General features: G+C 27.8%; 1 protein-coding gene across 3 annotated transcripts in view; it reads left to right on the forward strand.

Annotated features, from left to right (window-relative positions):
• Window positions 1–17112, forward strand: part of LOC134832342 (zinc finger protein 358-like) — a 30671-nt gene that overhangs the window by 982 nt on the left and 12577 nt on the right. The window contains exons 2-8 of one of the 3 annotated variants that reach the window (XM_063846332.1): window positions 4392–4586; window positions 10645–11044; window positions 11102–11251; window positions 11304–11476; window positions 11549–11645; window positions 11700–11797; window positions 11869–11976. In XM_063846332.1, the coding sequence (XP_063702402.1) occupies window positions 4392–4586; window positions 10645–11044; window positions 11102–11251; window positions 11304–11476; window positions 11549–11645; window positions 11700–11797; window positions 11869–11976 (1221 nt within the window). Of the gene's footprint in view, window positions 1–4391; window positions 4587–10644; window positions 11045–11101; window positions 11252–11303; window positions 11646–11699; window positions 11798–11868; window positions 11977–17112 lie in introns of all 3 variants that reach the window. The other 2 variants (XM_063846330.1, XM_063846331.1) reach the window with 2 other exon arrangements.

The following is a 17112-nucleotide window of genomic DNA, read 5'->3' on the forward strand; positions in this document are numbered from 1 at the left end:
GATTTGTGTAATTTTTTGTTTTGTAAAATTTCATCATTTTTAAATATATGCGAACGTACAAAAAAATGTTGCTGTGAACGAAGTAACAAAATAAACAAGGTTGGAGACTCCACACCGATGACAGGCGTTTGTTGTTTTTTTTTTGTGTGAAAATGAGAAAAATAAAGTGTGAGAGACGTTTGATTGGTCAGAGAGTTATTAATCCCCAAATCCATTTTTATTATTTTTTTTGCTGTTTCGAGCTTTAATCATTTTTTTTTTCGTCGTGCTGATTGGATGGACGTTGTTTGATAAAATATTGAAGGAAAATCGTTCAATCTTTTCGGGAAACTTTGATGACTTGCTTGACCCGATGTGCTTGCGAAACGTAATTGGATCAATTTTGAGACACGTGTTGGCAGAAAAATCATAAGATTACGACGAAAAAATAACAAATTTTGCTCATTTTTATCCCGAGGATTACAATTCGTCTCCATATGCTGCGAAAAACAGTTCATGTCATCGGTGAAATATTTATTAACTTGTCAAGCCGAAGAACTTGTCTCGATGATTTAAGAAGTACAAGGACGAGAAAAAACGCGAAAAATATAAATTCACGGAATTTACATGGGGATTTGATTCAATTAATATTCATAACGTGTCCTCGGATAACTTACACCTCTCACTTCATTTTCGTCGACTGTTTTTTTTTTGTTTAAATATCTCGTGTTTCGGGGGTGCCATGCCAAAAGAGTACATATTTAATATAATGATTTCCATAACTCAGGCCAGACAAGGGAGCGAGAAGTGCTACGTGATTTGCACACAAAAAGCCCGTTTAACTCAATTAAAAAGCCGTAATAGACGCAGCAAAAAAAAGTAAACGCTCCAAAGCAGTGCAATAATAAAAGATTTGAGCGAAATTTATGGAATGGACGCCATTTTATCTGATCTTTGTACTGATTGAGGAAATTTTATTAGAGAGTTCCGTTCTTTGATTTTCTCTGTGAAAGAGATTTTTATAGGGTGCTTGGTAGTTGCCATAATTATGGGCGGCAAAAACTATGTTTTGTCTGTCAACGAGCAGTTAAAAAAAAAATTGGCGTGATGGCAAAAAATATTGTCTTTGAACATATGCTTGAAATATGTTTCAATTGAACTTTTTATGAGTGATAAATATTTTTTTTTTGTCTAAATTTGGGTTTTGAAGACATAACATTCGATTTTTTGTAGAAATTGACGTCAAAAATAATGAGTTTTCGTTGAAAAATAATTTTAAAAATATTTTTTAATTTAATTTATTTAAAAAATATTTCAATCTTTGATAATTTTTGGCTAAGTAATTTTGTAGGAACATTTTGTTTAAAAACGACAAAAAAAAATTAATTCTTCAATTACTTCATATTCGTACAATGAAAACTTTTAATTATAGAATTCAATGTTATTTTTTTAATATTTTTTTTATTAAAAAAAATAAAAAAAATAAAAAATTAAAAAAAAAATTTAAAAAAAAAATATTATTTTTAATTAGTAATTTAATAAAAATTAAATTATTAATTTAATTTAATGTTTTAATAAAAATATTAAAATATCAAATTATTAAAAAATATTTTAAAATTATTTATGTAAAAATTTTAGAAAACATTTAAAATTTATTTAATATTTTTTTAAATGCCAATAAAAATTTAATTCATTTTTTAACGGCAAAAAATGATTAAATTTATAAAAAAATACATAACAAATAAATAAATAAAATTAAATACATAAGCTTTCCTAATGATTTCTTAAAAATATTAAATTTTTCTTAAACAATTAATTTTTATTTGAATAAAAAATATTTTTTTCTTATGATTTTAGATAAACAAAAGGAAAAAAAAACAATAAAAATTATTTTTTTTTCAATTTCTCATAAAATTTTTGTAATTAAAAATCAATTTAATTAATTGAAAATCAATCAAATCATGAAATTTTCTTCGTTATTGATAACTTCCAATTTAATTATCCCTAAAATCGCTATCACGCACTAACTGTTTTCATTTTAATTACCATCGTATTATCATAACTAATGACTAAAAACAAATCATCTGTGACTGTGATCCGAGTAATTAAATATAAATTACACACATGCAAATGTCATCTCAATTACTAAACCCAATCCCCAAAATGTGTGTGTTGCCTCACACAAGAATCCAACATCAAAACGCACAAAAGTAGAAGAAAGACGAAGAAACAAGGAACAACTTGGGCACTTTGGGAATTCATTGTTCTCGGCAAATTGTGGTGAAAATGTATCAGAGATTGTCTTAAATTTAACGAAAATTCTCTCAACATGTCTAATGTCTAAATAACGAGAAGTAAGAACTTGTCCAACAGTGTAATATATGCAAATGGGATTGTTTTAAATGATCACACAAAACTTCTAAGGGACAACTTTCCATTAAGATAATCATTTACCGAGAGATGTCCTTTAGTTTGTTGGTGCGGTTGTTTGTGTTTTGGTCAAGCCAACATTACCTCAGAAATTTTGTTTTTCTCTAATTGATTTAAAAGCATTTCTCACACTTTTCTTTGTTTCAAATTTAACACAGTTGGAGACACTTGGAATGGAGTTAATCTCACTTATGTGTAATATTTAATATTTAATTGGAGTTCATAAATAAGACAACATTTGGTTCGAATTTCATTCACAAATTTTTTTTCTCTTGTCACACATTTCGTCATTCACAGTTTTTTTTGCTCGTTTGTTTATTTATAAAATTAATTTTGATGAACTTTAATATTTACAAGACTTCTCAACATATTGAAACATTATTTTTTGTTTGTACTGCTTTCGAAAAAAAAATTGTAATTTTTTTTTAATTAGAGCGCTTTTTATTTAATTTTACTCTCGTTGAAAGACGGACAAACAATTTTTATTCTATTTTATGAAAAATTGTTTAAGATTTTAATTTTTTTTTTAGTATTTCCCACTGAATTTTTTTTAAAGTTTTTTCTTCACATCTGACATAATTCAATTCGCGTATCGTACAAAAAATGCACACACATGGAATTAACTCGTTCATTTATTATTATTTTAGAGAGACATAATTTTGAAATACTAAAGAGGAGACAACATATTAATTTATTTTATCATATACGGTTACATTTAAAATAATTGCTGTTAGTTTTTTTCTTGCATTTTTTTAACTCATTACGACCGGAAAATTCTTTTAGTTGTTAAAAAAAATATTTTCAAAAATTTTAATTGATTTAATTAAATTTTTAAAATAATTTAAAAATAATTTCAATCATAAAAATTATTAAATTTAAAATTAATATTAAATAATTTATTGAATATAAAATATAAAAAAAATATTAAATTAATTTAATTTTTTTTTTATTTAAATTTAATTTTTTTAAAATTTTTTTTTTTTAATTTTTTTATTTAATTTTTTTTTTTAATTTTAATTTTTAATTTAACTTGACGAAATATTTTGCCAAAATGTGTCAAATTCACGTCTGTTTAATGTTTTTTGCTTGTTTCGAGTTATTTTCTCGCATTTACTGTAAATCATAATTTTTTTTATGTCGTTGTGCGTTTTTTATTCCCAATCTGCTACTGTTCAAGGCAACGAAAGAGAGCAAAAAAAAATAAAATAAAACAGGACGTGGCGTTAAAATACTGTTGTCATGTGAGAAAAATGTTGAAATCTGCAAGATGCTAATTTTGCATGAAAGAAATCAAATTCAGATTTTTTCCGAGAATTTTTCCAAGCATTTCTTTTGCAGAAAAACTATTGGGCGCTGCGCACCAATCAATCGTTGATCGATTTTAAATTAAGTTGATGACAATTTAATGAAATTGCTATAATTGAATCTAGTTGAATTACTAATTCGTGTGTGGTACGGGACGATTTTTTTGTTTTATTTTTTCAACAGAAATCAGTTGGGAAAATCTGCGTGATTACGCCCGAACGTTTAATTTAGAGTTTAAACAAAAATCGCATGATGTTCGTCATTTGTAGGCCTGCTTTCGTGAAATCGATGTCAAATCACGCTATCAATCAGGTTCTCTAAATAAATTAAAGGGATTTGTGTTTTTTCCGGTGTGCGAGTCGACGTTCAAGGTCCTCATTTGAATATTTTTCACATAACATTCCGCTGAAAAGATACCGAATTAAAAGCAAACACAGCCTTAATTAAAGTTGATTTAAATTGCTGTGACTTTGCAATATTAATTAATTAAGTTCGGACTCGAAAGAAAAAAATAAAAGTAACGGTTAAATTGATTCAACTGAAGTTTCGTGTGTGTCATGGCAGCCACAGAATTAATTCAGATTAATATTATGATTATTTTAAAGCAAAACATCATCATCACGCGATTTTTTCGTCTATTCTAGATTTTAATTTAATTTTCTGCTTTTATTTTTCAGCGTTAGCATCTCCGCCACATCATCCTCATCCGAATGGATTGTCGCCGTTGTTGTTTCATCCGGACTTTGTGAACCATTATCGGAGGTTTTTGAATCATCCGATGGCACCAGCGAGAACTGTTGCAAATGGATTGAGTGTTACGGTGCTAAATGGAGCGTCGCCGGAACGAAGAGATAATTCTGGAGAAAATAAAGGTGAGTTTAATGTGATTTTTTTTATCGATTTTTTATATTTAATTTTTTTTAAATATTTTTTTTTAATTTGATTTTTTTACAAAAAATTAAGTAAATTTGGTTTAAAAAGAAATTTATTTAATTTTAATTTAAAAAAATTAATTTGAAAAAAATTATTTTAATTTTTACTAAGATTTTTTTTTAATTTTAAAAATATATTTTTTTTAAATTTCTCTTTTGGGATATTTGGTTTGATTTTTCTGATTTTTTTTAATTTAAATAATTTCGATAATTTCGATTTTTCCCAAAAATGTTAAAAAATATCAAAAATAATAAATTTTTTATTTATTATGAAAATCCTCTAAAAGATTTTAATAAAATTTTGAAGACTAAGATTTTTTTAATATAAGAATATTTTTAATCTAAAAATTTTTAAATATTAAGTTTGTAAAAAAAATTATGATTGTTACTTAAGCTTGATAATTTCAACTTAAACATTTTTTAGAATTAAATTTTATTTTTTTTCACCAAATCTCAAATTGATTCGACTTTTGTAATTTTTTTTTAAATTAAAAATTTTTTGACATCAGAAAAAAAAATTCTTCAAATATTTGGCCAATTTATTTTTTATTTTTTTTTTGTAATTTTTCCCGGAAAACTAGAACTTAGAAATTTTGAAATAAATAATAATAATAATAATAATTCAAAATCCATCAAAAAATTTTTTTGTTTACATTTTAATCAGTCATCATTAAACTCAAATGACAATTTATGATTCTTAACGATTTATGTAAATAATTCAATAAAAAAAATGCTGGAGAACAACAAACATCAAAATGCAAGAAATCAAAATTCTTGACAGGAAATCAAATGTTTATTGAGCCAACATAGTTTTTTTTCGACTAGACAAGATTTAAACTAAAAACTGTAAATAAATCATATCTCAACTATTAACATGACTAGATAAGCTAAAATACACATGTAACTGTCAAAGATTGGAACTTCCGTTTGATCGATCGCAGTGGTCAACTACAAAAAAAAAATCGCGTGTCACGAATATTTGCACAAAGACAAAAGAAATCCTTGAATGCACTTTAAATGCGCCAACATAAACAAACGACAATATTTTCCATATTTTCAAATGCGGCAACGACAGACGACAAACAATCTCTCATTTCCATTCAAAAAGACAAAAAAAAAAATGATTACAGCGAAACACGTAACAATATTTATGGCTTATTTGTGTTCATTACGAATGTCCTGGCGCAGATCGTTACACATATGTTGCCCTTTTGCCGTATAAAAAACTACATTTTATCAACGAAAAAAAAAAAATTCATTCATCTTTGGTGTTAATATCAAATATTTATTTGTCAACAAGCCCAAAACATGTGTTATCAAAATCAAAATTTGGTTGGCGGCTTCCTTTGGTGCTCTTTTTAAATAAATTCCAGAAATGATAAAAAGTCATAAATTTTTTTTTCAACTGATAAGTGTTTGCTAGATTTGTTTTTGATGATTTCTCGTGATTATGATTAAATATTATGCGTATGCCCAACGACGGCAATGCATACGTAAAGTAATAAAAAGTATTGCCATGATAAGGTTTTTTTTTATAACAATTGATTGAATATAGACGTATAGCTAAGGTAATTTCGTGGGGATTATATTAAAGAGGTTGTTATGCGAGTGATTTGAAACGTGTCACAGTTGATATTAATTGGCTTCTTTGGGCCATAAAATGCTTTAAAGTGGGGGCTTCTACGTGATTTTTATCAAAAAAGGTGTTGAAAACAATTTAATTGGTAATTTTTTTTTTTATCATAGCAAAGTTGGTTTTTTAAGCATAAAAATTCTATTAATATTTTGCTTGGTTTGGATAAATTGAATAAAATATCTTTGACGTTTTTTCAAAAATTCCATGTAAAATTCTCGAAGAATTAAGCAAACTCCTCATATTTAGTTTTTTTTGTTTTTTAAATCCTTGAGTTACCATAATTTCAGTTTTTTTTAAAGAGATAAGTCTAAAATTTCACTTACAGATTTGAGCTGGCTGTTATATATATCTTGCAAAATATTATTTTTTTATGAAAATACTGATTTTAGGCACCAAAATGTATGAAACAAGGGTTATAAAATCATAATTTTGCTTATTTTCATTAAAAAAATCTTCACAAATCCCAAAAAAAAAAAATTTGATAGTGAATTTATAGAGCTTTTTCCGTGTCTAGAATTTTTTTTTATTATTCTTCTGATGAAAATTGACTTAAAAAAAGCAAAAATTAGTTGAAGTCAAACATTTTTTTTGTAAATTTTATTTGTAAAAATTTTTAAAAAAGACGTTAAAAAATTCAAAATTATTTTTGTTATAAAAATATTCACTAAATGATCGAAATATCTTCAAAATTCTCGATGAAATATTAGATTTTTATAAAATACTGAAAAAGATGGAAAAGATGGATTTTTAGGGCCAAAATATTGTGAAAATTTTTTTGAAATTATACTTGCCTTATTGAGTTTATAATTTGCTTGGTTTGAATTAATTGGAATAGATTTCACAGAGTTTACTTACATGATTTTTTGATAATTTGATTTTTTAAAATTTTGAGTAGATGAAAAATTTTTGTTGGTAATCCAAAATCTGAAAAAATTAAATATCTGAAAAAAAAAATTAAATTTTAGATAAATTTATTAAAAATCATAAAGACTTTCTGAAAATTTAAATTTATTTAAATTAATTAATTTAATTAGTTAATTTTAATTTTAATTTAAAATTTAATTTAAATTTAAAAAAATATTCCACTCACCTCCAATGACGCATTTTCCCAAGTGCAGTTATCAATCAAAGCCACTTGAACCGGCATGTAATGAAAAACCGCAACTTGGAAAAATCAAAATTTAAAACTCTTCGAAAATCAACATCACTCAATTGGGCGCTTATCGCACATTTATACTATCACTTTAATAGTCCGCGATAACCTTATCTCTTTTGCGCGTTTTATTGTCTCGCACCGTTTTTTTTCCTTCTACTCTTGTGTAAATATGTTCGGATTCCAATTGATTAATTGTGCAACTAATTGCATCATTCAATTCCAAGACGAGAAAAGGGTTCCATTTTCATGAGAATTACGTCACCTTTGAATCATTAACGCCTCCATTCTACTATTTTTTGGCACTTTTTTCGACATCTCAATTGTCATCATCCATTAAATTTCATCAAACAATGCTCGGCGAAATTGCACCTAAATTAAATATTTAATACCGTAAATAATCAAAAAATAAACCTTGCTTTGTGATTATATTTTGTAAATGATTTTTTTCACTCCGCCTCGTAGATTACACAGTCTTTAACATTTAACACGAGGGCGAAATTGCAGTTTTTTTTTTCGAGTATTTTTATATATTCATGAATATCATTACTGAAACTCGCTCTCGTGAGCGTTTGAAGAGTCGTACAGACTACATTAAATAAGAATAATGCGGGATTAGGGAACAGAAGCAAATCAGTCACACACAATATGTGAATAGTTGTAACATTATTGTTGCGCATTTACAGTGAATTTTTTGCTGCTGCTGCCAAAAAAGAAACAAAATACCCTCGTTTGTCGTATTTAACAAAACAAAGGGAGAAAAATATTTTTTTTTTTTCGTAGCAAACCGGGGAGTGAAATTGAGATGATAAAATTCTGCTTGACATGTCGATGATTATTTTTGCGTTCGTGCATCGACAGACAGTCAAGATTCGGAAAATCAGGTTGTCTGAATGTTCTGTGCCGAATAAAGTGTGAAGCGTAACAAAAAATAACAATAATTTTTTGATTGTTTTTCGAATTTTTCTCCGTATGTGTGATGAAGTCCACCTGTTTCATTGAGGGTGTCAACAAATGTTTATTTTTGGGCTTACATTGTTTTGTTTTGGTTCAAACACGGGATTAACTTGTACTTGATCAGTTTACTTGCCGATGTTTGTCTATCGGTTTGCTGTTGGAAAACAAGTGTCGATGTCGATGAAAAAAAATTTTTTTCCTGTTCTCGTCTCGAAGAGCTGTAATTCAATCAAACTCAATCAATTAATAAATTTTGTGGAACTTTGGTGGTCTGATGTCGTCCAATAAATAAATTAATCCATATGTTGACAAAATAAGCGACAACAAAACATTTCCTTTTTCAATCAACGGATTATTTATTACCAATGTCCGTTTTTAATCAATTTCTCGATAAAAAAAAAGATAAATAAAAATCAATCAAATTAATAATTGAACAAGTTTCAAATGCGATCAAGAACTATCTAATAATAACTTGCTGCTGCTGCCTCGTTGATGATATTCAAGATATATTATTCAACATGTCACGATGTGCGGCATGAACGAATAAATTTAAATATCTATTCATGAAAAGGGGGAAACTACTTGATTATTACAAATAATTAAACCCCTTTTTCGACTATTGAATAATGTCTTGTGGGTGTTTCGTTTACTTTGTCTCATTATATCATTTTATTAATAGATATTATTAGTATTTTAGAGCTAAACACCCCCTTGAAGTGTCGCCTTGTGACATGAAAAGTGTAAAAATAGCTTGAGGGCTTGTCTTGACTTTGAGCATTTGGTCGTTTTTTCGATATTTTTTGAACTCTGGATCAATTCTGAGCGAAGAGAGGAAATTTTTACGAAAATTTCAATTTAAAAAGTTAAATAATCAAAATTTGCCGGACAAAAAACAAAATAAAAAAATAAAATTAACATTAGAATTGTTTTTTAAAAATTGAAAAAAATTATTAATTGACGCGTTTTTAAAGTTGTTTGAAAATTTTGACGTTTTAGGTGAATTTTCTTAGAGAATTTACATTTTTTTTTATTTTTAAAAGTTTAATATTTTTAAAATAATTTTAGAAAAAAAACAAAATTTAAAAAAAAAATATTATAAATTTTATGTTAAGAAATTACAGGAAATTTTATTACTCAAAAAAAAAATTTTTTTTTGATGAAATAATTATATTTATTGTAAATTAAATTATTAAATTATTTTGAATTATTTATATTTCATTTAAATACTAAATAAATTTATTTTTTATAATTCTTTCATAATTTTATTATTAATAAATTTATTTTATTTTATTTTAATCAATTTATTTAAATTAATTTAATTTTATTTAAAAATTTTCGTTAAATTACAATAAAAAAAAAAATAAATTAATTAAATAAATAATAAAATTTCCGATAAAAAATTAAAAAATTTAATATAAATAATTCCGATAAGAATTTAATTTTTTTTTTTAAATTATTATTATTCAAAAAATTTTTATTCAAGCCCTTAAATAAATTACCAAATTTGTTGAGAATATTTAAAAAAAAAAAATTTTTTTATTTTTGTTTATTTTCTCATAATTTTTTCCCAAAATTAACAAATTTTTCTAAATTCTACAAATACAGAAAATAAAAACGAAGGTCAAGTTGCCATCATGTCAATGCCATTAAAAACAGGACTTTTGCACTAATTCCATGCTATCGTCCCGATAATCACCCAAAACAAAAAAAAAGTCAACAAAGAGACGACTTTTATTGAATTAACTCATGAATTCATTATTATGTGCGATATAATATCAGATAATAGAAAATATTTTGTGTCAAATACTCTAAAACACCACAAAGTCATGCTGATACAATAAATGAACCCCTCTCTGAGGCATATGAATGTTAAATAAAAATTGTAAATAAAACATCTGTTTTATCCAAACAATATAAAATTTATTACACTCAATTGTGTACGAAAGGCAAGAAGGGCCCGAATAAAAATAGAGAGACAATAATTTCTTTCTTCGCTCTACTTTTTCGGCAGCAAATCACAAAAAGGGAACATAAGTTCAAAATCATTGGAAAAACAATTTGAATTCATGAGTAATTTTCTAATTTGTTATGGACCTGATGGATCGTAATGATTATGTTGACGACGACGATATAAATGTCCAAGCGAGACAAATTTTTTATACTTTTTTCTGTGTTTAAAGGGTTTCTCCCTTTTTTTCCGTCATTCTTTATAAATAATTTAATTTCAATTAATTTTTTTTCTTTTTTTTCAGACGAAATCAAATTCCCCATTAGTCGTTTGATGAAACCCCCATTTGACCATGTGGCATCCGAAGATGAGGATAACAACAATACGACAATTTTTCACCAAAATTCATCACAAAATACTCATGAAGACACAAAACCCGAAATTATTAGCTGTGATTCCCCGACAAATCTCAGTGCGCGAAGTCATCGTTCGCGATCGCGCGAAAGTGAGCGTCATGGGTCACGATCGCGATCTAGTTCGCCCGAATTGGAGGTTGATTCGCCGCCTCCGCCACGTGTTGAGTCTCCGGAATTGCATGAAATACCAAAGTCAAAGTCGAATGCGTTTTCGATGTCGGCTCTTTTGAGGAATGATGATGCGGGAAGTAAACGAAAGTCACCAAATATTGGATTTGCGCCGTTAAGGTGAGGTTAATTTTTGATTTTTTAACATTTTTTTTGTTTAAAATTTGGATTTTTTAGACCTCCTTATCAGCCATACGATCAAAATCTGATACCCCGACCCTTTTTCCATCCGTTCCCGTGGCTATTGCTCAATCCGCAACAACAGCAACAAGCTCAGCAGCAACAACAACAACAGCCAGGTCAACCACCGAATGGAATGCCATCAAGGTAGGTTAAAATTTTACAAGAAAAATCGATTTTTTATCAAATTTTTGTTTAGTTTTCACGTTCCAAGCCCCGAAGAACTCATCCGGTTCCGACATTTGATGACCCAGAGTGCTGGCGCACAATCCGTACAATCAGCAGCGGCAGCCCTTGGATTTCCGCACCCCCATCATCCGCATCACCATTTATTTATGCGAAATCCGGCGACAGCAGGCAGCATCGTAGCAGGTATGGGACCATTAGGCGATGTTTATTCATGTATAAAATGTGAAAAAATGTTTTCCACGCCGCATGGATTAGAAGTGCACGCGAGACGATCACACAATGGCAAACGACCTTTTGCCTGCGAATTGTGCAACAAGACATTCGGGCATGAAATCAGCTTGAGTCAACATAGGTAAGAAAATTTTCCATCAAAAATGTCAAAAAATGTCATCTAAATCCATTTCAGAGCCGTTCACAATGTCGAAAAAGTGTTCGAATGCAAGCAATGCGGTAAGGCATTCAAGCGATCCAGCACTCTATCAACACATTTGTTAATTCACTCAGGTAAATGTGACATGATTCAACATAAAAATTGAATTTTCTGCCAAAATTTGTGTAAAAATCGCTAAATTCAGCACATTTTTCTCCGCATCTTCCAGATACGAGACCATACCCATGCCAGTTTTGCGGCAAACGTTTCCACCAGAAGTCAGATATGAAGAAACACACCTACATCCATACCGGTAAGTGGCCTTTAAATAACATTTAAGTGGATAAGTCCTTAAAACGTCGCTTTTATAAACAAGCACACGCGTTCACTATTTGAATATCTCTCGTATTACGCGCGAACAGAGGGGTGACGCTTAAAAAATTAAGAGATATAAATAAATAAAAATAAAAAAAGTGAAAACCAGCAGCATTTGAATGATGGTACTTGAAGTGATTAACAAAGATAAACCTTTTTTATGGATGTTCATTTATTATTTTTTACTCTCACTCGGGTCGGGTTTTGTTTACCTTGGAAATATGTTCAATTTATCGATGGGAAAATCTCGTTTTGTAACTTTTTTTTTATCAAACAACGAGACGGGTCATCTAAAAAGTGAGGTGTTTTGATTATTTTATCAAAAGTTTCATCCCTTTTGTGCCGATGCGTTGATATTCGATACATTAATTAGGTTGGAAATGCATATCTCTATCGTCCTTGCTAATTTAATAATAGAGTATCAAAGCCCCTTTTTGTGCTCCGCATCATCATTGTGTTCGCAGAAGGGTGTGTGAATGTGAAATTTTTCCTGTAAATAGTAATAATAATAATATTTAACTGCACATGCAATTCCCGAGTGGCTTTCAATTTATTTTCCGTCTGATTATGCGAGTCGAGTTGCCAGTTAGCATGAGAATGAAATGAAATGTCCTGATGAGCAGGTCCCTTTAGTTGCCCTTTGTGTGTGAATTTTTGCCGTGAATGTGATAATGATGCGACTTTTATTTCAGGAAAGTTGAACAAAAAATGTCTTAATTTAAGGAGTGATGTTTAAAAAAAAAATTACTTTTTTTCTCATGACTCATGTTTTTTTCCCTCCCTCTAAAGGAAAAAAGTTGAAAAAGATGTTTATGGAGCCAATTAATGCGCGAAAATGACTTGTTGTTTGTAAGAAAAGTTTAAAGATGGAAACCGCGTAATAGCTCTTTAGTGGCATGTCGAGTGGTTTTAACGACTTTTTAAGGAACTTTATCTCTGTGGTTGATTTTAAATTTGAGTTAAGTTGAATTTTTTAAATTTTTTTAATAAAATGTTGAAAAAACATCAATAAATTTTCATTAAAATATTTGAGATTTGTAAATTGAACATTTATTTAATTTTTCTTTACTAAAAAATTTTAAAAAATTTTAATAAAACTTATTTAATATTAAAAATAATTAAAAATGATGAAAAAATAAAATAAATTAAATTAATTTAAAAAAAAAATTAAATAATTAAAAAAAATAATAAATTAAATTCTAAATTAGATGTTTTACAAAAAAATATTTTAATTTTACATTTCTTTATTTTTTTTTTTTTTTTTTTTGAATAGAAAAGGTAAAATTTTTTAGAATTCGATAAAATTTAATTTTTTTAAATTTTTCAGAAATTTTGAGATTTTAGATTTTAAATTATTTTTTTTTTACAAATTTTAATTGATTATGAGCAAAATTATTTAAAGATTTTTTTTTTCAATTCCAAAAAATTTTTATTTTTAAATTAAAAATTTCAATTTTCTATTTTTGATATTTTTTTTAGAAATTTATAAAAATTTTTTGAAAGCAAGATAATTATTAAATTATAATTTGTTTCTTTTAATAAAGTTTTGGAAGTCTATTCTATAGAAAGGACCAAATTACAAAAAAAAAAATTTTTTGTTTTAAAATGCGATAAAAATCGTTGAATTTTCAACTTCAACTCTCACAGCAGCAATCAGTTAACAACAGACAGAAAAAATCACAAATCGAGTCACGTTACAAAAATCAATAAACTTTATTTTTGCTCCTCTTTTCGCCAAACGTGGTACGTGGCGGTCGGTCTTCTACGTGAAAACTCACACACACACCGAGCGAAAGAAGACGGAATAAAATAAACCGCCACTTTATGCACAGATCTCTGCTTTTTATTTGCTAACCTTAATAGTATTTATATGAAACTGGGCTATAAATATAAAATCACTGACGGTGTGTGGAATATTCAGCTGGCAAAAGCGAAAGACGCGGCAACAGCAACAAAAATGGTCGGCATATAATCGGCAATGCGCACACTGGCAAGTAATAATATTAAATGAAAAGGAAAAATCTTTTCCATATTTTTCTTGTCTTGTCTGTGGAAATACAATATTTCTTCGTTTTCTCAATTTTATGTTCGCAGTCGCCGAAGTAGAGCCACACTGACTAAATAAATGTCGACGAGCAGATCAGTGTGCAATAAAAATGCTGGAAATTTTCATTAACGACTGAATTTTTTGATTTTCCCATCAATTTTATCAGTTCAACGTAAAAAAGTGGGGAATTTTATTTTATTTTTTTTGAACGAAAAGGAGAAGAGTATCAAAAATAATTAACTTAATTTCTGCACACGCCTTGATTTTCCCTTGATACTTTCCTACTTTTGATATACGAAGGCAAGAGCAACAGCAGAAGTGGTGGTGTGTTCAATCACTTAACGTTAAAAAGTAAAGCCGTGCAAAGTGAAATCCGAATCCAGATCACAGCAATAAAACTATGATATATAATAACAATAATGAGTTAATCAAATAAAGAAAAATGTTGTTATTAGAAGCGTCGAAGGCACTTTAGTAGGGTGCAAAATTTCAATTTTTGCATCAAATTGAATTTTTTAATGCATTTTTTTTTAAATTGATTTTTTGAGAATTTTTTTTTGCAAAAATAATTAAAATCATTAGGAAAAAAATTTGAAGAATTGATAAAATTCTAAAAACATCAAAAAAATAAAAAAAAAATTATGAAAATATGATAAAAACCCAAATTTTATTAAAATAAAACAAACTCATTGATTTAAAAAAATATTTAAAATTATATTTTTTTTTTAAAAAAATCGTTTAAACTTGGTTTAAAAATAATAAAGAAAATTATAAAACGTATATTAAAAAAAAAATAAACTTTAAAATAATAAAAATTAAATTTTTATGAATAAAATAATTTTCAAATTAATTGCTTTATATTTAAAACATTTTTAAAATTATAAAAAATTAAAATTATTTATTAAAAAAAAAAAAAATTTGTTTGAGTTGTAAACATGTTAAATTTTTTATACAAGAAATTTTTCAAAAAAAAAAAAAAAAAAAAATTAAAGTACATTTTTTGTTCGAAAATTACGTCAAAAACCTAAAATAATTTCAAATTAACGTCCAATGTTCACCCTACTCCTTTCCACTAAAATCTTCCTAATCAAAGTCAATGCTCCGAGTTCCATATAATAATCATCATAATATTTTCTAATCTAATTATCCACTCCTTTTATGTATTTTTTTTTTCGTTTCCATTCATTTTCTCGACTGCTCTCTGCGTAGACAGAACCAGAGAGACATGAAACGCGCGACACGTGACTTCTATTTCTGGTGTTCTGTTTCTTTTGTGCAGTGATAAAAATAACAAAATCATAACACAATCAAATGATACATCTTCATAAATGGCGTTCACTCACACAAGACAGACAATACAGGAAAAAAATGAATGATTAATATTCCCACCGAAAAAATTATTAGCTTTGGAGTAGCAGCGATCACGTGTCAGCTTTTTATGTCTTTTTTTTGCGCAAAGTGCAAATATTATGTTTCCTGTTTACTGTAATGTTGAGTAAATATGGAATTGTGGCAAGGAAATAAAAGGAGTGGTGAACAAGTGCAATTTTAATGTGAACGTTTTTGAAGGATTTTCTTCAGAGTGAATTGAAAAATTTAAAAAAAATTGAATTTTTAACTTTTTTGAGATATTTTTAAATGTTTAATTTTTAAAATTATAATTTTGAAGTAATTTTTAGTAAATAATTATATTTTGATTAAAAAATTTTCAAATAAGATCCAAAAAAATATTTTTTTTTATATTTGTATTTAAAAACATTAAAAAAAATTAATTTAAAAAAATGCATTAAGTAATTATTAAAATTAAATTTAATTATTTATTTAAATTAAATTAAATCAATTAATTGAATTTTAAGAACTTTAGCTTTAAAAAAAATATTTAAGAATTTTTTTTGGCTAAAAATTCAATTTTTTTATATTAATTTTACCTTTAAAAAAACAGCTGACCAACCAACTAAACGCCTATTTCCGTGTCCACTTCTATTTCTGGATCGATTTGTCGCACTAATTTTAATCAAACATCGCATCACGAAAGCAGAAAGGGTTAATCGGGTTAACTAAACATCAGCTACTTGCACGTTACGTACGCTCGTGGAAGGGAGTGCACTGAACCATAAACCTCATAAAATATGTTCTCGGTTTACAACTCATTTATGCCATCCGTTCCGTTGAATGTCGCCTCATCACACGGATGATTCACTTTTGCTTACTGAGCTTCCTCGTCGCAGTTGCGTTACTTAATTTGTGACACACTCCTATTTTTTTTGAATAATAATCACCGCATGATGATGACATTAAAAGTACATACAAGGATTGCAAGGAAAGAAAAAAGGATTTAAAGGGCGTGCCGTCTGTTATCAATGACGACAGTATCATAACAATCGTCACAGATTTCGATCTGCTTGTCTTGACGTGCGCCCAAAGACCTCATTTACCGCACACAGTTCGTCTTCTCGACAGAAAAGAGTCGGAAAATTTAGTGACATAACACAAAACGACATTAATGGCGTGGCTTTTACATGATTTTCCATCGACTGTACGTTTGCTGCTGAAATTTACGAATATAATTAAGTAAAGCAGATCCCAAACACACACACATTCACATTCAGTGACACCGAGCATCGAGTGTGGAAATAGAAATGAAAATCCGGAATTCCTAAAATTCCTTTTATTTTATTTCGCTTCGTTCGTTTTGGGTGTCTCTGTGTGTGAGTTTTGGGTAAGCGAACAAGCTTTTTAAATGGGTGTCTGTGTTGCTAAAGTAATTTTTCACATAAAATTGTTGTGTTAAATATTGAATGAGACAATCTTTTTTACTACTATTGTTCTCGTTTTCTAGCAGAGAGTTTAAAATTGCGGCAGCATGTGTTTCGTCTCTCATTTTTTTTTGTGGGAGAAAATCAATTTTTCATTCATGATTTGCATGAAATTCTTGCCAATCCAGAAACTGATGCATTTTTGCCACCTTTGTCGTTGCACGGTAGGCTTAAGTTTTTTTTTTAGAAAAAAAAATATTTAAGTCTTAAG

This window comes from Culicoides brevitarsis, chromosome 2 (genome assembly GCF_036172545.1).
Source record: "Culicoides brevitarsis isolate CSIRO-B50_1 chromosome 2, AGI_CSIRO_Cbre_v1, whole genome shotgun sequence".
NCBI classification, from domain to species: domain Eukaryota; kingdom Metazoa; phylum Arthropoda; class Insecta; order Diptera; family Ceratopogonidae; genus Culicoides; species Culicoides brevitarsis.